The following is a 22,175-nucleotide window of genomic DNA, read 5'->3' as shown; positions in this document are numbered from 1 at the left end:
TATAATGTAATATTTATATATAAAAATATATACATACACAGAAATATATTAATTTATAGAGATTCTGTTTACCAATAGATAATTATATGTATTTAAAGAGACAATTATGTACTATATAATGTATGTGTGTATTTGTTATGAGGCTCATATATACACACACACACATACTCCCCATCTCTATATGGATAAAGCTATATATAAAGATTACATGTATATAAAATGGGTGGGAGTTAGACTGTGTATATACACTTGTGTATTTTATATAATATGTGTGTGTGTGTGCGTAGGCGAAAGGTATTATTTATATCTGTATATCCCTCTATAAACATATGGAGATCTAAAAAAGATGTGTGTGTGTAGAATTTAAAAGCAGTACAAATAATGAGGGGGTCTGTTAATGTATATATAGGAATGATGTATTATTTTTGCATATCCCTACATATACACACAGATATATATAATAAACAGGACAGGTTTGTGTGTGTTTGTATTCTGTTTCTACACTAGATAATTACAGGTAAGTATCACAGACACACAGACATGCACACACATTCACACACACTCCCCAGACACACACTCAGACACACGCACACACAGACCACACACATGGAGACATACACATAGATACCCACGTAGACATGCAGGCACAGATACACACAGAAACACACGGCAGATACAGAGAGATACATACAGACATGCAGACTCACAGACACGTATATGCGCAGACACACACAAGCACGCAGATGCACACAGGAACATACAGATGCAGACACATGTCCATTCAGACACATACAGACACATTCATAGAGACATACACACAGAGTCACACACAGACACAGAGACACGCACACTCAGACACTTGCACACATGCATTCATATATAGATGCATACCCCATGCACACACACAGACACACACCACAAACACACACAGACACACACCAATACATACACACAGATTCACACACACACCTGCACCAACTCACAGATGAACACTCACACTTGTACACTCAGAAATACTTGCACACACACTCGCACACAGACACACTCACACACACCAACACATACACAGACATACACAGATGAACAAAGACAGACACATGCATACTTGCACCCATGCACACACATACATACAGATTGACACACATGCATACATACAGATTGACATACACATGCACACACACTCAGGCATGCTTGCACACATGTGCACAGATGGATATGGACACACACTCATGCACATGCAGTCACACTTGCACACACACATGCATATACACACACAGACACACACTCATGTGCAGACACACCTGCACGCACTGACACACACACGGAGATTCACACACGTGCAGACAGACACACCCTGATGAGCAGAGACACACACTCGCGCTTGCACAGACATACGCTGAGAAACGCATGCACACTTGCTCAGAGATAGACAGACACACTAATACGGACACAAACACACATACACTCACAGATACACACTCAGACACACAGAAACAGATATACACTTGCACCTGGACACACAAAGGTACCTATAGACACACACACACATATATGCATGTACAGAAGCACACAAACAGATGTGCAGACACACGCACAGATACACTCACACACTGACACATAGATGCAGACTGACACACACGTGCACAGACTCACACACAGACACTTGCACACACACATGCAGATTCACATGTGCACAGACACACACTGAGATACACCTGCACAGACTCACACTCAGATGTGCAGAGACACACTTATGTAGAAGCACACAAATGCACCCATTCACATATTGAGCATGCACACACTGAGATGCACACAGAGTCTGACACACTTGCACACACAGACACAATGGTATGCAGAGACACACACACACGCAGATGCACACATGAACGCAGACGCACACACTCACACCTAGACACACACACAGACACACTCAGACATACACAAATGCGCAAAGAAACACACAGGCGTATGCACACACAGACACTCATGCATAGACACATGCAGATGCACACAGGTGCATATGCACACTCAGACACACTTGTACATGCACAGACACAGACACACACAGACGCACACTCAGACACAGAGATGAGCAGAGACACTGACAGAAATGCACACATGCACAGACGCACAGGAGCATTCATATATATATGCACACCACTCACACACACACACATAAGCACATGCAGACACGCTCACACACATGGACACAAATACAAATACTCAAAGACACACACAGAAACAGACACACACTGGCACGCAAACACTCACAGACACAGTCAGAAACACTTGCATACATACATGTGTGTACAGATGCACACACAGAGACACAAACGCACACTCAGGCATGCACAAAGGGACACATACATGCAGATTCACACACGTACAGACTCACAGATACACACATGCAGAGACTTGCAGACACATACATGCACATACAGATGCAGACTTGCAGTGACACACACAGTTGCACACACGCAAAGAGAAACAACACACACTCGCACTCAGACATACACAGACACAAGAACATACACATGCAGACTTGTGCACACATATAGATGCACTCACACACATGCAGACAGACTTGCACACACATGCGAACAGACACACAGATTCATACACAGACACACAGGAGCACACGCACGTGCATTGACACCCACAGGCACATAGAGATACACAAACACAGATATGCACATGCACAGAGATACATACAGACACACACAGATGAACATGCAGAGAGAAACACAAGTGCAGAGTCATGCATTTGCATGCACACATGCATATGCACAGTTACATGTATATGCAGACATGCACATGCAGACAGAGAGTTGTGCAGACACACAGACAACCATGCAGACAGAGATGTGCAGGCACACACACACATATAGAAATGCACTCACACACAAAGGCACAGACATGCACACATGCATGTACACAGACTTGCATGCAGGCACAAACACACACACACCTACACACACAGACACACAAACATGCCTGTACTGGCACATGCAGACACAGACTGATGCATGCACACAGCTGCACACACAGATAAGCACACACATAAGACATGCATACAGACAAACATGCACACCCAGACACACAAAGACTAATATACAGGCAGGCGCACACACAGAAATGCATACAGATGCACATGAACAAAAACATGCACGCAGACTCAGAGGCATGCAGACACAGTCATGTACACAAAGACGCACACAGACGCATATGCAAACATGTGGCCAGGCACAAACAGACACACAGAGATATGCACACACAGACACGCACACACACAAAAAATGTGTATACCTAGACACAAGCGGGGGGTACGTATTTTATATCATGTACACACATCTGGAGGTATATTGCGTTATTTCTGTAGCTATATGCCTATTTTACCTAAAGAGCAAGCTATATCTTTCTATGAATATATATCTATACATGTGTATATTAATAAAACTATATAAATAAAAGCTATTTTGTAACATGATGGTTTTGATCCCACCACCTCAGCTGCCCCCCTGTCCCAGGTACCACCAGCTGGTTGGGCCCTCCTGCCAAGCAGGTCTCTCAAGCTGCCTCTCTCTGCTCTCTTCCTGCAGATAGTGGCATCCCTGAGGCAGCCATCTGTGTGGTCACCACTGCAGCCATTGATGTCCATCGCCCCAACATCTCTTCTGACCTCTTCACGGTGGAGGTGCCGATGCGGCTGGGCAGCACTGGGACATCCGCCAGCATCACATCGGGCAGTGCCTCACGGTCGACCGTCAGCTCAGGCACCCAGGCCTGCAGCGAGAGCAGCCAGACACTGGGCTCATCCCCGGACTGCAGCACGGCCTGTGAGGATGCTGCGGAGGCTAGTGCTGGCCCGCAGGCTGACCTTGCGCCTACCCAGCAGCGGGTGGCCCAGGCCATGGTGCAGGAGCTGCTGTCGTCCCTGTCAGAGGAGGCCTGCCTGGCACAGAAGGGGCTGGATCCTGTCAACCTGAAACTGCCCAGCCCAGCGGGATCAGTGGGGGCAAGTCCTGACCTGGGCCATAGGCTCAGTGTCTACAACCGCAAAAACCAGGAGAGCCTTGACGTCTTCCAGCTCAAGCCACTCCTTGACTGCCCACAGGGTGCCCCAGTGATCAATGAGAACTACGGGGCACTGGGGACCCCAGAGCCACGTCTGGGCAGGGTTCCCAAGGCATAGGGAGAGCCTGGGGCCACAGGGACAGCTGCAGGAAAATACTCACTGTGTTGCATCACAAGACTGCTGCCAGCAAACCCGCAGTGCTGGTAGCACCTTGTGGTATCTCTTGCAATGGCCACCAGCCTGGGACCAAGCCAGCATCACCTCTGGCCACCAGTGCGCATGGGGCATGACAGACCTGACCTTGCCACCAGCTCTGGGCCAGGTGGGACCTGCGGCGTCCTCTGCAGAAAATGGACCTTCCAGCAGTCTTCGGCCAACATGGACCCACAGTGCCTGTGGAACAGACTATGAACCTGTCCTACTGCCGGCCCAACAGTGCCCAGGAGCACTATGAAGCTGCTGGACAGCCTAAGTCCAGCCTGGCCCCCCCGCCCCAGCCTGAGCCTACCCTGAAGCCGAGCACAGCTGGAAAGGGAGTGGGAAGGGGAATAAACACTGACAAACACATGCGGCCTCCTGCCTTGTATCCCTCTTTCATTCCCTTTGCACCCTTCCCTTCCTTTCTTACCTGCCTTCCCTTTCTTCCTTCCCTACCCCTCTATGTGACAGCCCATTGCCCACAAAAAAAAAGAAACATAAAAAAATCCCAAGACCACAGTGACCCCACCTCTTTCCAGTACAATCCTTTATTTGCCCCTTTTCCCCACCTCACGCTACAACTGCAGTGCAGGGTCCATCACTCACTTCTTCTTCAGGATTTCCGTCATCTCAGGCACGGCCTGCGAAAAACAGAGCTGGGGTAGTGCCTGCTCTCCCTCTGGCCCCCAAACTCTCCCCCTGCAGCAACTAAACCCCCAGTTACACTCCCCACCCTCCCACTCAGCACACCACTCCAGGGGCTGTGGGTCACCCCAGATCACAGCACTCCCCACTTCACTCCTGCTGAATAAAGCCTCTTAATTATTTAAGAGAGCTACATTTCCATTAGGTGGAAATAATGCATTCGTACAAAATTTATTAAGGAAATTGTCTACATGGTGTTTGTTCAGAATGTGACTGTCTCTGGCTTACAAAAAGGCCCGTGCTCACCGCTGAGCCAGCGGGCACCAGTTCAGGAATGGCATTAAGTGCTGGCAGAGTTTCTGCCGCGCCTCTCCACAGAGCCACTCCAAGCTCCCGCCAGTCACCCATGCGGACATGCGCACAGGCGGCTCGCACACACGAGCCACAGCCGCTTGGACATGGGCTAGCTCACAGCTCAGCTTTCCCAGCGAGGACTGCAAGTTCCTGCAAGTAAGGCAGCAAGCCCAGGCAAAAATAAGGACTCCTGCTGCAGTCTAAATGCAGTGCCAACTCTCTAGTTTCATACTTTATGAAGCTTAAAAATACATGTAAGCATATATGTGCAGTTTTTTCTCAAAATGGTTCACGTTCAGGAAACTGGAATAGAGGCAGGATTGGCTGTGATTCCCTGCCCCAAACACAACACACACACACACACCGGCTTCTACTTGCAAGGATTACATTTTGAGACTGAAAATAATTAAATCATAATGCCAATTATTTAACAAAACAACCCAAAGCAAACAGCCTCACCCAGACATCTTTAACATTTATTATCCATCTGTCTCTAAGCTACCATTAGAGCCCTGAAACCATTATCCTGTGCATCGCCAAGTTTAGCCATACCTGAAATAAGTCTGCCACCAATCCATAGTCCGCCACTTGGAAAATTGGAGCTTCTGGATCCTTGTTAATAGCAACAATGGTCTGCAAGCAACAGTAAACCACCACGTGAATATACATATATATAGATAGATAGATAGATACATATGCATACAGATACGTATATATATCTCCTCCTAGATTACAGTGACAGGCCTTATCCAGGAAACACAGCCTAAATTATCTCCAAGATACTAGAAGCCAAAGATACAAATTGCAACATTTAACAGTTTTTTCTTTCCACCTCAAAACCAAACCAAACACTTCTTCCAAAAAACTCTCCCTTCCCTGCTCATTGCATACATTGGACTATCCTTCCCCATTGAAACGTCTAGAAAAAAATTACCACAAACTATTATCTGCAAGATCTAAGCCATACCATTACAGAAATAATTCAGAGATAGCTTTCAAATTTAAACAAGTACAACAAAGCCATGCCTAAAGGCCTCTGTACTTACTATGGGATATCTTATTTACTTTGTCACACAGTAGAAAAATGCACATGATCAAAATCCCAACACAATGGTCCAGAAAAATGTTTTTCCTAGTCTAAGCTCTTTCATACAGGTAAATTATTTTGTAAATGGCTATGACAGCTTCCGGCAAAATGAATGTGGATGTCCACATCAAAATCTACAAGAGGGTAGGGAACACTCCATAAAGGACGAGGAATTAAAGAAAAAAAGACAGCTCATACAATGAGCTGTACACCAAGCAGGGTCTAAACCACAGCACTCCAGTACTGCCTTTCCACCTAAATGCTGCCAATGCAAACTCTGATTCAAGGCAACCAGAGTCCTCAGGACACTTCTAACCCAGCAGTTATTCAATGCACCCACCTGCCACTGCCAGGTACCCACAGTTCATGGGTCTGTTTTACTCCCTCTGCTGAATGTACTTGTCCAACAAAATTAATGGCTCAGTAGCATACGCCTAGTGGCAGTAACCCACAGATACGAGTTTGCAAATCCTGTGGTTCTAGGCCCACAGACATGTTTTTTCTTCACAGGTCATTCGTACCCTGTGACTCACTATGAAGAAGGACCACAGCGTATATGCAAGAAGGAAATACCTACAGCAGAGCGCTGCTGCTGCCCTCTCACCAGCTCATAAGCAGAGACCTGCAAGTATTCCAGCAGTGCTTCTCCAAGTTGTATTGTTTTTATTTCAGTTGCCTCATTTGCGAATGCAGACCTCCACTGATAATTCTACAGTGCAGGAAGCAAAATCCAGGCTGTGATAGCTGAGGACACTATCTCCATAAAAACTTCATGCTCCGAGGCCCTATCAGGTTTTCCAGAACCACTCACAGGGGCTAACACTGAAGGCTGGCGACACTTCACAGCTGCTGGCTCTGTCCTTATCACAAAAATAGTTAACACCAGTTGCTTGCAAAATTGTCTTAAGCTTTAGTCCAGCAGCCTAGTCCTTCCCTTGTCTCCACATTAGCTGGAATAACTTTTTAATAAAATCCGGTTCTCTACCTCATCGCTAAATCAGACTTTGCATTGTAAGAAGCAAAAGCATCACCTTGCTCACAACAGACCTGTTGCAAGTTAAAATCTCTTAGAAAGAAAAGATACTGTAACTACCTCATGAGGGAATTAAAAATAAGGAAAAAAAAAGCAATGATGATTCTCTAGGTCTCCTCAAAAGCCACATTTTCTACCTTGCTGTAGGACAAATAAATTATACATTTCACTTGGTAGAAAGCATCTTACTACTTCAGAAAACGTATCCTGAAGTGTGCAAGTTCACAATGCCAGATAATTCACAGTGCTGAGGGAAGACAGGGGATACTCCAGAGAGTTCCCATGGCTGCATAATTCTTTCTGTTTGTAAAAACTGGATCTCTTCAGTAACTACAACATCTACATGCTTTGGCTAAAAGGAGAGCAGAACACATTTCAAATACGAATAAGTAAAACTCAATTTTACAATACACACATGCATTTACACTACCAAAACTAAGATAGGTGGGATAAACTGAACTGCTAAGTATGCATCTCATATAGACAAATTTCATCTTCCCTTATTTCCTATAAAGAACATCAAAATATCAAACACAGCATTGAAACATCAAAAAAACAGAGGTTTTGCTGTTACAGCACAGGGTAAGATTGCTGCTTGGTATTTTTCTATCAAGTAATAGGTTCCCAGTACTGCTGGTGGTCTTAACTGAGATAAGGCACGAGATAAGTACAAACAGGGTCAGATCAAGTTTTAAACAGCTTTGAATACACAGTTGTCAGTCAATGGCTGATACTAATCCCTGCTGCTCATCTTCTCCCCCACCCAAAAAGCACAGTTGAAGACTAAACGCCTCGAAACAAAGACACTCTTAATACTGTGGCCCATCAGCTACTAGCAGACTCCAGAGAGAGCTGAGGACAGCCAGGGCAGCTCCGCATCTGCGCTGCTCTCAGGGACTCTCCTGCCGTCTGACTCTCACTGTTGCTGCGCTGCGAGCAGAAGACACTGTGGCAATGTTGCTCCACCCAAACCAGTGAAAATACATGGCTACCGACACTGTTATTCACACCACTCAATAGTGACCTTCACCCCTGTCTAGCATTCATCCTCCATCTCCCCAATTTGAGAAGACTGAGACCCAAAAAACAATGATGTATCCCAAAATCCAGCTTGCATGTTATTTCAAAAAACACAACAAAACGCAAAAAGAGCTGAACTGTAAGAAATCACAGATCATCCCACCACACAGGCTGGCTTGTGAGGACAGCTACCAGTCACCTAAACTTACTAGTCTGTCATTGGTTAAACACAATGATCTGCCTGTAAAGTTTTGCAAACTTTTTCCCTGGTTTTATAAGCTATTCAGAGTTCTGGCTTTGGTTTCTTCCAGGAAGTGTAAATTCATTCCCCGGAAAAAAAAAAAAAAAAATATATATATCTATTTCCTTTTTCTAATATTACTTGTGGGGAGGCAGGACAACATACAGTTCTGATGCTTGGCATTTGATAGTATGATTCAGGAGATAATTCTGCTCCTCATTCCAAACAATGCACTGTGGATCAAACTGGCAATGCCAATTTCAGAATATTTGCTTTGGCAACTAATGAGTTAAACCTTTTAAAGTTTTACTGCCATTTTATAATAGGTTTCCATTTGAATGGCTAAATGCAGGAATGTCAGACATCTTTTACTTTATGGAATACTAAGTTCATAATTCAAACTGCACATTGTTATGCATGAATTAATGTCATACTTTGAAATAAATGCAAATGGAACTATTGTATAGAACTCAGGCATACGTGGTGTGTGTGGGTTTTTTTGATAAACAAAGTCAATTAGCTGCTTCTACTTACCACTTTGGGTTTTTCTACTATGTTAGATGGGGTTTTTTGCAAGGCTTAGAGGTCTAGCATGTTTTAAAGCAGCAGACAATCTGGCAATTTTAACATTAAAATAAACCCTGGAAAGCTGGCTGATGTAAAAGCAAGCAAGTCAATTCATTTCCTTCCTCAAAAGTATTTTCTAGCACATTCATCTTTATATACCTTGCTGTCTTTCATCCCAGCCAAGTGCTGGATTGCTCCCGATATTCCCACGGCAATATAAAGTTCCTAGAAGAAAACAAAAAGGGAGACATTTTTGGTACTCAGGACATAATTTCAGTAAGCTCTCACAAACCTTACTCAAAATCGGTTACATGCAGTAGTTTTTACATTACAGTCATTTTCAACATTAAAGGCAGCTGACAATTGGTTCCTTTCCCCACTTGGGGCTGCAATGTAACTGTAAAAGGAGAGTCCCAAAGGAGCATCTGGCCAAGACAGATGAGGGGAAAAAAAATACAAAACAGAGATCTGCAGCAAACATAAAGAGACTGTTCAGCTAGAGCATGGGGCAATGAGTGTTACCCATGACCCTGGAGATTCCCGATGCAAATATTAAGCAAGATAACCTACTGATGGATAATGCAGCACCTAAAGAGAAAAGCCAGGCTTTTTTGTTTGAAGTCTCTAGGATCCTTTAAGTAAGACAGGGTGCACAAAGCTGACATTCAGGTGTTGAAACCTTTAAAAAGCTTCCTATACGGCAGGATAAAACATCTCAGATACTCAAGCGGGCTAGTGCACTATACACTTCTAGCAATAGTTCCTATTTACCCCAACCCTTAATATCTATATGCCCTAAAGCTTTTCTTCTCCCATTCTCTATCAACTCCTATACAGGATGAGTACAGAAGTGCTGCCCAGATAGATGCCAACATGATCTTTACACTTCATGGCTTCCTTTCTAGCATCTCCAAAGAGACTTACATTCAAAACAGATGAAAGTTTATAGAGAAATAGATCTATATCAACAGTTGTAATTCACAGCAGAAAAACAGGTTTTTCCCTTGGGCTGAAAGTCATCCAGGCTATCATCTATCCAAAATATTTGCAGGTCTGTGACAGTTTTCCCACCACCACGAGTCCAAGTAGCAGTCAAACCTATACTGTTTAGCTACCTAATTTTACAGAAGAAAAAGAAAGTCCTTTTCATTCAATAAGAAAGTACCACTCACTCAATAAGAGGAAACTGTAATACACAAAACTAGTCAGGGTATCATCTGTCAAAACCAATTAAAAAGGGGTATTTATACATGCTTAGAAAAGACACAACCTCAAATACTAACAGAATTTCTCTTTTAAAAATACCAAGGTTAGTCTCTATTTGAGAACGTACAAATCTAATTCAAGAAATTATTTTGGGGGGGAGGGTAAGAGGCTCAAAAAAAAAAAATCTTAGCCCTGTGCAACTGGAGATGTGCATTACAGCTAAGTGGCTTTTAACAAGACAGAACAAAGCACAGCTGTAGAACAGGCGCAGACCTACAGAGGAGGCCGACAGTCAACGGTGTTCAAATGCAGGGACCACGCAGGTCTAATCAGACAGGCCTGATAGTCATCGTATCAGTTAAAGAAAAAGATATGATTGCTTTCTCATGTTTCCATACCTACAGATTTCACCTATTACACTGGTTTTTACACAGGAATAGGAACTTATGAAGATTTTCTACAAAAGCTATCTTCTGTAAAAATTGAAAGGGAGGGAAACCAAAGCATGAACAAAGTATTTCCTATTAAAAGGGCTTGCTTTGAAATTGAAGCACAGAATGTAGTCTACGTATTTCCATAAAAACACACAGCTGTTGAAGACACTCGGAAATCTCTTAGCCTCAACAGCTTTTTACTGAGTAGATTACTATTGGAGGTCAATCCATTTTAACCACAGCTGCAATGTAATATAATACGTGATGCATATGAGAAGTCATGGTAAGAATGCAATATTTTAATTATACCAAATAAAAGAACAGATGTTACAGGAGAAATTATTCTAACATCATATAGTCTTTAAAACAAGCTCTTTTCAAAAACACATTACCGTAATTTGATTTTTTTTAGAGCCATTCATTAAGTGCCAGTCATCTAGATTACCAGATACTCAGTCTGTGAAGTTCAGCCTTTGGAAAGAATCCAGCTAACCAGGAGCCAGATTTCTATGTATATATTCTATTACAATACCTAGGAAAGACAAGGATGTTCCATTAAAAGGACATTTGTAAATCACCAGGCTTGTCTAAAAAGCCTTTGTTATCCATCTAAGCCATGCCCTTCTAGGTTCTGTGCTTTTAGCTTTCTGCCTCATGTATCTGGTCCATTCTACAGGCTGTAACACTTCACCTCAGTAACGTTTTCATACAAAGAACAGGTAGGACAGCATGTTTCTTATCAATAGTTCCATTCTGCACAATAGACTTGACTGCTTAAATCTCAGTTTAAATCTATTCAAAAACTTAGTAGGAGGAAAGCAAAGGACCCACAAGGTCCGAATGACAGACTCAGGACTGTTCAGTGCTCTCCAGAGAGAGAATTCAACTGGTCATCCAGAGAGGTCATAAAAGACTCAGATATTCAGATGTCTAAGTTATTTTCAGGGTAATATCCTTGTTTTGATGTTCTCTCTGCAATCATTAACTTCTATCATGGATTTTGCTGAGTCCTATCATTTCTATCATGTTAGTGTTCAAAGTCCCAAGCCAGCACTGTAGCCCCAAGCGCTATCAAGTGAGGATGGAAAATGAAAACCATCTTGGTACTACAGCACAGCGTTGCTTCCCCCTGTGTTATGCGACATGCCCGCCATTGCAGCAGAGAGCAAATAAATGTCTGGAAGGAGATCTCAGTTCTTCAGAGCTCAATGAGACAAGAGACCCATGCAAACGCACAAAACAGCCTGAATCAGGGTCTGAATCTCACCTCTCAGGTGCCAACAAAGATGGATTTACAGCAACTTCAAGTTCCCGCTTTCTGGACCCCTGGAAGCTGCTCTAGTTACTGCTGTCAGGTGGCTGATCCACAGCCTACAATTACAGGCACTTACGGCAAAGTCCAGGACACAGAGTGGCATTTAGCAACTCCCTGGTGCTTGTGCACAGGCAGGTTTTCACTGAAGGGCTGCTGCCAGCACTGTGCCACATGAGAATGGCATAACAAAACAGCACACATATTCTGTACCAAGAGGCTCGCTGCACTGTCTGATACAAGATGAAGTCCTAAAAGCAATTAAAGTAAAAGTCAAATGCAGTTAAAGTTTTGGCGCTGTAAGGGCATGGCATCAAATTAGACAACTGTCTTGCCTCACAGTCACTTAATTTCACACAGGAAATAATTACTGTACATATGCCACAGCCACGCCACAAATTTTTATTTATGAAGCGGATAGCAGACATTAGCACAGGGGAAGGGACACCAGAGAAGAGAGTTAATGGTAAGAAAGAGCACAGAGGAAACACGTAGCACAGGAAGCAGAATGGACCAAACAGCCTAAGATGGATGAACCAGAGGGAAGGGAGGCACGATCAGAGAATTTACATTAAACATGTGCTACTGCAGAAAGGGTTTGGTATGTCAGTAATGGGAACACATAAAGGTGGGAGCCCCATTAGGCTGCTCACAAGGGCTACAGGAGCAGCCAAAGCTGATTCTGACAGCAAATCAGCACAAAGGCCAAATGCGTTTTAATTCCTCCTGCCACGCAACATCCCGCAAGACTCCAGTGGGAGCTAGAGCCCTGACAGAGACTTCAAAATTTGGAAGCACGCTTGCATCACAACCACCCTAAAAAGAAACAAAATTCCAAGTCTTGAATTTATCCTATTTAAAGGCAAGGTTCCAGATCAAGAATCCAACATCTCATTTGCTATCTAAAGTGTTAATCTAGCCTTACACTGTTTTTTCTACAAACATGACCCCAGTATGTCTTGTAGAGAAAGTCATTGCATGCTAATCATTAAAATGAGCAAGTCCCCCTTAGCCATCCCCTAAACTCCTGTTTTCTGCTTTAAATGTACCAAACTTACACATTAGCATCTAAAACAAGTCCATCAGACTTCACATGCATGAATTTGCACAACTGGCTCCAGAATCCACACAGCCAGTTACACACTGTTTGGATAAATGTCACAAGAGTGCTATATATGTGCATGATTATCATTGCCAATATAACAATGCAGTTATTTTCCTGTGCATATTGTTTCTTCCAATTATTTACAGAATAATTTGTGGCATGTAATATTACTTCATTTTTACTTCTGAGAATATTTTAAAATACCTTAGGCTGCCTTGGGGCAGTTAAGGTACATTTGCTTAAAAGAACCACAAGAACAGTTTTTAGTTGCAACCCAACACTGACTGTGAATGCTGCTGGAAGAGACCACTGTGCATGTGCCACAGGTGCAACACAAGATGAGGTAGTTACTTTGCAAGCATGCCGTCAGCTACTATTGATTTCTATGCTGACTTTTGAATTACGCTAAAAACCTTCACTGTACATCAATCTATCATCCTACCAGTGGCATGCTTTTAAACAGGCTAGTTTGATAAACCCCTCTGGCACATGTACTCTTTTTAAAGGCACCTCAGATGTTTTATTTTTTTCCAGAAGAGTGAAAGGACAATGAAATTAGAAAGAAATCTTTGCAATGAAATTGCTTCATACAAGAGATTCCTTCCAATTACAAGCTATTAACCCAATCAAATATTTTCTGGCTTGACACTAGTTCACATATGTTACACTGTATATCAAACAATTGCCATGATGCAGTTGACTATGTTCCATTCAAGAAGCACACATTACTAAACTATATCCCAACTACAGTTTCTTCTTCCCTCTAAAAACCTTTGATCAGCCAAGCTATGTAATTACTCTCAAGCATGGTTAGGGTGTCTGCTGGAGTGCAGGGCCATACAGCATTTTTTTTTTCCTCTCTCTAGGGAAAAGCACATCAATTGCTTTCAGCTAAATGCACTCACATATGAATATTTTAGTACAATTTAATGTTTCTGCACCAACCCCAAAGGAGCAGAGCATCAATTTGTGAACATAGTTTTCTTGGAGTTAAAAGCTACACTGGATAATGCAGGATGAAAGGGGTTGTCAATCCTTAGCATTTTAGCAAGCCAGAGAAAGGTAGTCTGTAAATTCAGTCCCAGCTGCATACAAACAGCTCTCTAAAGTTTGCCACTACAAAGGTACTTTTCAACAATAGTGAATTATCAGAGGAGATATATTCCAAAGACACTTTCCCAAGCACGGTCAGTTTTCCCACCACTACTGCCATCTGCTAGCTACCTAACAGCCTCAGCCATTTATACAATGAAAAGTGCACCTGCTGATCTGTTAATAAACCACACAAATGTAATGTACAAATAACACATTCCTACAAAGAAGCTAGCTGGATGTAGGAGAAATTAAGTAATAGACCATGTGTCTGAATACAGAATCTTTAGTGTCTCAATATTCTCTTGTATGTGTAATTAATCAGGAAGAAGACCTTATCATTGATAAACAGAGTAGAAAATTTATAAAATGAGTACAATCAAGATGAGAGGAGCGATACTTCTCATTAAGCTAAGTGAATTAATTGGTTAATTCTGTTGTAATTTTAAGATAAGGGCCAGAGAATAAAAAGGAACAGAAATACTGGAATAAAATACACCTTGTTTCACCGTCCTTACACTTCCCCAGAACAGAGCAAACGGAAACAAAACTGCTATGCTAACCAGAGCAAGCAAATGATCCCTAAGAGAGTAATGGCGAGTAACACTGAAGAGTTAGTATCCACTAATTACACAATAATACCATGAGTCACTCAGGCATTTTAGAGGGAACAAAACCAGGCTAGCTTAAGGATCTGTTTTGGCACCAAATACAAAGAAATAATAGAATAATGTAAATAATGTGATACTGCCTTTCTCCCTTCCTGCTACCCCTGAAGCAAGAATATGACCAATAAGTGCTAAAAAGCCACTCACTGCAGTGAAAAGGCCTGCTTAGTAAAACATGAGCTCAGAAAGCATCCCATCCTCTTGTAAAAGAAGCAGAGCAACAGGAATTCCTCTGCTCTGTACACAACGGTTCTGCACCTTCATGTATCTCTCTGCCAGGAATTACTTCCTTGCTACTCAGCTTTCCTCTTCCGGCTTCTAATTTAACCCCACTCCTGCATTTTCTACCTAGTGTAACAACTCACGTTGTTGCTGTGCTTCCACAGCTTTGGTGCATTTCCACTATTCGAACCAACATCTCACTCTTCAGCATCTCATCTGAGGCTGCACCTCTGCAACATGTCTCTTGGTCCTGCAATTCATTACACCCATGGAGACCCTCCGGTATGAAATCAAAGCTTAAGCACTGAAGCTGAGCAGCTCAGCAAGTTTACTCCTAGCGATCTTATTAGAACTACACTGAATTCCCATCTGCTTTCCCCACATGAGGTTTCTCAGCACATGCAATATCCAAACACATCTGCCCTCTGTGCAATCATATCACATTTCTAGCACAATCATCTAATCCAGTGTCAATTATTACTACATCATGCATTTCCTAACTCCCACCTTCCTGAGTTTTCCATCTCAGTTTCTTGTCGCGTGTTAGAACAGTATTTTGTGCCCAATATTAGAAGTAACAAGACAACAGCAATTGTACACCTGAAAAAACAAAAACAAAAAGGAGTTCTGGCTGTGCTTTTCCTGCTGGATACACCTCTGTACTGTACACCCTTCAAGAAGAAAACATTGCAATAAAGTCTGAGATGGTGAAGGTGAGGCCTTCCAGCCTGGCCCACAGGTGGTTAACCCCAGATGGACACCTCGAGTCCCACAACTGGGAAATACTGGTCTGGCCACATCTTCCCTATTGCAGGTAGGAAAACCTATAAAGAATGCTAAAGCATTTATAGAACTGGACCCTGAAAGAACACAGACTTCAACGGAGGAAAATAAAATAAATTGAAAAAATGATCAAGTCAACATTTAAACCCTGAAGAAATTAAACAAGAAGGATACATTTCAGGCAGCAGCAGATCCTTCACAAGGTCAGAGGGTAACAAAATAAACAACGTGAAATGACACATTCTTCCTGAAAAAAAGCAACTCACATTGCCACTGAGGTTTAGTTTGTTTTCTGAGTGAAATAAATTGAGAGTGAGATAATCCTAGTGCAATAGAGAATATAATAGAGAATATCATTAGGAGACAACGGAAAACTTGGGAGACGCCAAGGGAAAAATTTGGGTGTCCAAGCATAGGTGCCCAGTGGCACTGGAGACAGTGTAGGATTTCCCACCTGAATCATAGATGCTGTTCCAGAAGGAAGTCTCCGGGTCCCCCACAGTAAACTACCAGCCCTGGGAATGTGCTTTTTATACCCCAGACAGCTAAAATAGCATTAGACACCTATTTGTAGGCGTTTACTCATCTCCTACATGTCCTTTCCTCGCAAATCTGCACTGCAAAGGTCACGGTTCTAACAGAAGCTCCTTGAGGCTTATGGCAGTTGCCTTCCTCTTCTCACAAGTCAGAAGTTTTTTTGTCTAAATATTACAGAAATCATGAAAGTTAATGAGAAAGATTACACACCTCTTTGTGTGTTAGAAATGTGGCTAACCATACCTTGGGTAAGGAAAGCTAATACTGAACTAATAAATGATGCACTCGTGACTGATTTATAAAAGTTTTAAGTAACTGAAAAACATAATTTACCTCTTTCTCCTCCTCATCCCTTTTGTTCTTGTTTCATTATTTTGTTTTGTGAACAAGAGAGAAAGAACTGGGAAGATTTTTACTGTGAAAACTAACATCCCAACTATTTGAAATTTCTTATCCAACAATAGCAGTTACTCTGGGTGGTGGTGGGAGGCTTGATTTGTGCAGGGAATTTAGTATTTTCTAACTGGATATACTTAACTAATACTTAACAGTAGGCACTCACGCGAAGGATAATTTTATCCAAAACCAACTAATTTGAGTATTATTACAAGGGCTTTTTTCTTAAACTACGTATAGAGCTTAATCTGAGAACTGAATTTTGTTTTTCTGCAGAACACCTGCATATAAGAAATCCTGGAAAACAAAACTCCTAAAATGCTTGCCACTGATTAAAGATATTGAATATACTAAATTACTTTTTTAATTAGGAAGGTTAACATTTATATTTTAATATATACAACTATGTCTAACAATTTCCTTCCTTCCATCTCATCAAATAGTACCAATTAGCCTTCTCTTTCACAAGAGAGAATGTTCAAACAGGAGCTGCAATCACCTGAAATCAACAGGTTAAAAAAAGCTACTAAGAGAAACAAAACCAGTACAATTATACAAAAGAAAAATTACCAAATATCAAAATAACAAAAAGCATAAATTCCACCATGGACAAAATCTTGAAGTTGAGAGATCCAAGGCTATTTTATAAGTGTAGATGTACTGTAGAGAACTAATTCTCAAACAGAAAGAAGGTGACATTTGTACTCCTTGATTAACTGCATTCTTTCATTACTTAAAACAAACTACAATTATTTCTTGTTTGGCAGTTTTTTCATGTATTAATACATTGGCATTTCAGGAGAGCTGCTGTGGCTCTGAGCTTCTGATGTCCTGTGATGCACTGTCTGGGCTGCACTCCTAAAAAGTGAAGCCAGCCATGGAATTACTAAAGGACCAATGACCAAAATTACCCTTCCTTCACCAAATCCACAAAGGCACAAGGGAAGAAATAAGCAGATGTTTTAGATTATTACCTTCTTACGCAATGATCAGCACAGAAACACTGCCCATTCATACACAGAAATAGCAGCAGAAGCACCTCCCCTCTTCCTGAGCTTGTAGCTAACTCTGCTCCCTCTGTAGTCTCCAAAGTGACCCAATTCCAGCTTCCCTTAAAAACAATGCATTCCAATCCTCCACTGAGACCAGGCAAGAGACTATTAATAGAAGAGTAAGAGCATACACTAAGATTCTTTCCCATCAGAAACTAACAGCTGCACAGGAGAGCAAGTGTGTCTCAAACTCCAGCAGCTTCTTGTGTCCAAGATTCTTCCCCTGCTTAAAACCCACACGCCCAGGAGGGCAGGCACCGTGTCAATCAGAGTTCAAAACTAAACACAGAACTCAGGTCTCAGCTAACATACTGACCCACGTACAAAGCTGCTTTGTAGTTTTCCAGATACAATATCATAAGCTCTCCCTGAACTAGTGATAGCAAGCATACCTCATGGGCAGAGAAAGCAGTCACCTTCTAGGGACAGTTAAAAACAGTGAGTACAATCTTGATCTGATCAAGAAAGTTTTCAGCTCTATTGCTTCTTTAAGTGAACTCTATTTTCTACTGCACAGAATTTTCCAGCTTAAGTACCAAAAAGATGGTGAAGTAGAATTAGGAATGTGAAGTCAAGAATTTGCAGCTTTAAACTGCCTCATATGTAAGATACCTATGCAGCACACTGAAAAATTAATTCCACCAGTCAGCAACTCCAAGATTTGGTAGTTGCAGCAGTTAAAATACAACAAGTTTCTGAGTTCCAGCTCACAATTCCTTTCTGGTCTCATTAAACAAGTTAAAAGTTGCTCTTTGATGCCTTCTGTTACCATACACACTCAAAAAGAACTATTTTCTGAAAGGCTATATGTTTACTTTATACATACATCCAACAGATTTCCATACCTGCCTGTGTTCCTAGTCACAATTTCTACTCACATCCATGACCATCACATCTCAGTCCATGCTAGCACACATTCTACCCCACACTCAAATGGCCTACATTTGTACCTTCTCATTTACAAATGCTCACGTATGTTTTTTCTGCCTACCACTTTCCCCAGGTCACAAGGAACAATGACAGAAAGGACCCCCTAGATCCAAAATGACAAAAGGACAGAAATCAGTCCCCTGCGATATCAAGAGACATAGCAGAAAAGATGTGCAGCAGGTTGTTTCCCAACGTTAAGCAACTCATCAGAATATGACCTTCTTGGTATTTCACTCTACAGCAGCCAACCGGTACATGATTTGTCTCTGAATTTTCTTGCACTTTCACCCCTTACAAAAATTTTGCTTAGAATGTAAATGCAATAATCCCGTTACAGTTACCAAAACTTGAAAAAACCCCACCACCTGTAAAAAAAATCCCCAAAATCAAGAAAACACTTCCCAGAGTTCAAGCCACAAATCAATATAATTTCAAGTGCATGTTGGGAGTGACATCTTTTAGCATATCAATGATAGCTGTTAGAAAACTAAAACACATGCAGCACAGGCAATATGGAAAAAAATCCAGCACGCAAATCCTCTGACAAAACTGCAGATTTATATCACAGCTTGCTGTTCTGGTTTTATAAATGCATGGTCAAATGACAATATCACACTGGGCACACTAAGATTTTACCTGTTAGGCTCAGTATTAAAACTTACCTCATCTCTAAGCATTTGCTTTGAAGGAAAATGCATGCTAGAAAACATCACAGCTCTTTCATGAAAGATATTTCCATACTTACTGGTGCTACTATTTTACCCGTCTGTCCAACTTGCAAGTCATTAGGAACAAAGCCAGCATCAACAGCTGCACGGGAAGCTCCAACTAGTTGAAAGAAAATATTTCCAGTGTTTTCTTTTAAAATATTAGCAAGCCAAATTTATATCACCATAAAAGCACATGTATGTTACTGAGAAGTCCCACACTCTAAGGGCACGTATTTCGAAACTTCCCTTTTAAGAGCTCTTGTAGTAATCCCTCTCTATACCGCTGGCTGAAACTTCCAAATACTAAGTGCTAATGCACTTCATAAGCAACAGGAAATCCTTACTCCCAGCACCAAAGGGCCATATATTTAAAACCAAGGATTTCACTCTGGCATATTTCCATTATTTTCTCTTGTTGCTTTGTCAAAACAGGATTTTCCCATAAATGCCTTCCCATAATGTTCCTCCAAGTTTGAACAGAACACATGTGCCATCTTGTATTGCTGTAGAGCTCAAAAGTCAGGCATAGTAAAGAAAAATATCAAAGGAAATTTGAAAACGCCACATGGACAGTTAGTGAAGCCACCAATTTGAAAACAAAGCCATTTATTTAAAACTATAAATTTATTATTACATGTGAAATCTAAACTAGTTAAGATGTTAATGCATTGTGCTGAAACACTGTACATGGTCAGTTTTCTCCCGTTAATACAGGAACATAGCAAAAAGACAGTTGTTCAAACGCCAAGCACTGTGCAAGGCATTCTGTATAAGAGTAGTATATAAGGACATATGAAGAAACTATCAGCTCTTCAAAGTGAGCTAATACCATTTTTTTTAATTTATACAGCTTCGCTTTTTGTTCATGAGCTTGTGTTCTGGAGATTGGATAAGAACAGGGAACGCTACAGTTTCACATTTTGCTTCATACACAGGCATTTAAATGCACAGCTGACCACAAGGACAAGACAAAACTTTATCTATGGCTAAACTAACAGGATTTTAAGAATTTATTTGATAGAGACGTGAAAATATAAGACTTCAGATGAACACAGTTTTTAATATGACCTTTTAAAATACAATAACCAGGCTTAAAAAAAAGGAGGAAAACACGTTTACCTGCAGCATGCAATTGATCTGCAAGATCATATAACAACTTAAAATTTTCACCACTCTTCAAGCCTCTTCCTTAAAAGTTAAGAATGAAAAAAAATGAATAAAAAACAGAATATGCTGTAAGATTTTTTTATTGCCTGCATGAACTTTCCATATGACTATCTGCATTTGCAAAAGCACAAATATACACTTGCATAGGGTGTTTTTTTAATATATTACTAAACTGAATTTAATATTTGGAGATACAGCTTTTGTCTTTGTGATTAATATTATTATTTCATATGTATGTATGTATAAACCACTTCTGCCTACAGCACCATCAAGATCATTCTCTGAAATCAGATGAAGAGGACTGTTGTACTAATTTGTGCTCCCTCTGCTGGCTTTACGTACAAAACTCTGCAGTGGGATAACTAAGGAATAATTTCTTAGCCGCAGGCACACAGTAAAATCACAGTCCATCACTTCATATAAGAAGGGCAGAATACAAATATAATTATTTTTAAAAATCATTAAAGCCATTACATAATAATGTTTAGACTGCCTGTAATGATTAGCGATAATGTTAAATACGACAGATTTGGATCTAAGAACAGTTCATATTAGTACAATTTTAAAGGGATTCCCCAAATATGACAATATTCATAAAAGGCCTACCCGCATATGTTAAACTCGTGTTTTATCTCTTCACAAAACATACATATTGGGTGCACTCCCACTGGCCCCTATGCCATATTTCAGAATTACATCATATTTGTTTAATGTATCACATTATAGTGTTCTGCTACAGATACGAATTAATCATTACTTAAATGCAACATGACATTGTTCTGGTATTATCTACTTACCACCTGATACAACCACTTTTGCACTAGTAAGTTCTGGTCGATCGCTTTTTGTCAACTGCTGCTCAATCCATTCAGAAAGACCAACTGGCGGTGGAGGGGTTACTGTATTCATCAGATGAAGAAAAACACCCACAAGAGAAAGGATAAGGCATGTAATTTTCAACCTTTTAAACCTGAGTTTACACATAATGCAAAAGTTCATTCTATAACCAACTCTACCATAAGCTTTTAACTATCAGTAATTGCTCCACGGCTCTGAGTTACAAGCCTCTCTCATTAGCTGTGTTTAAATAACCTATAGTACAAGCTGCACTAAAGTGAAGATCTCTTGTGTAAGTAATATATTGATATTAACCCAGGATAAGTATGCTTCTTATTAAGGCAGGCAATCAAGCCAACAGTGTAGTGTAATACACTGATCTTAAGTATCACGTAGCATTTGCTCCCTAACATACACAGACATTGAGAAATACAGGATGGTTCATGGGCAGGTACAAAGCCACCCAGAAAAATATGGGGACCGGGACACGCACACACAGCACGT

The 22,175-nt window shown here is 41.3% G+C and overlaps 2 protein-coding genes across 8 annotated transcripts in view; one reads left to right on the top strand and one right to left on the bottom strand.

The window, feature by feature from the left end:
* The window catches only part of TMEM266 (transmembrane protein 266), an 85,888-nt gene extending 81,246 nt beyond the window's left edge, over positions 1-4,642 (top strand). For all 6 annotated transcript variants that reach the window (XM_065076223.1, XM_065076224.1, XM_005515459.3 and 3 more), the window contains one exon: positions 3,600-4,642. In XM_065076223.1, coding sequence (XP_064932295.1) covers positions 3,600-4,192 — 593 coding nt within the window. In that variant the 3' untranslated portion in view covers positions 4,193-4,642. The remainder of the gene's footprint in view (positions 1-3,599) is intronic.
* Positions 4,643-4,805: 163 nt separating this feature from the next.
* The window catches only part of ETFA (electron transfer flavoprotein subunit alpha), a 44,889-nt gene continuing 27,519 nt past the window's right edge, over positions 4,806-22,175 (bottom strand). For both annotated transcript variants that reach the window (XM_065076256.1, XM_065076257.1), the window contains exons 7-12: positions 21,632-21,733; positions 20,787-20,855; positions 19,703-19,785; positions 9,380-9,445; positions 5,825-5,905; positions 4,806-4,914 (exon numbers count right to left, since the gene is read on the bottom strand). In XM_065076256.1, the coding sequence (XP_064932328.1) occupies positions 4,876-4,914; positions 5,825-5,905; positions 9,380-9,445; positions 19,703-19,785; positions 20,787-20,855; positions 21,632-21,733 (440 nt within the window). In that variant the 3' untranslated portion in view covers positions 4,806-4,875. The remainder of the gene's footprint in view (positions 4,915-5,824; positions 5,906-9,379; positions 9,446-19,702; positions 19,786-20,786; positions 20,856-21,631; positions 21,734-22,175) is intronic.

The sequence above is a fragment of the Columba livia genome, chromosome 11 (genome assembly GCF_036013475.1).
Source record: "Columba livia isolate bColLiv1 breed racing homer chromosome 11, bColLiv1.pat.W.v2, whole genome shotgun sequence".
Taxonomy (NCBI): Eukaryota; Metazoa; Chordata; class Aves; order Columbiformes; family Columbidae; genus Columba; species Columba livia.
The sequence above is the reverse complement of the archived record's forward strand: the minus strand, read 5'-3'. Positions and strand labels throughout refer to the sequence as shown.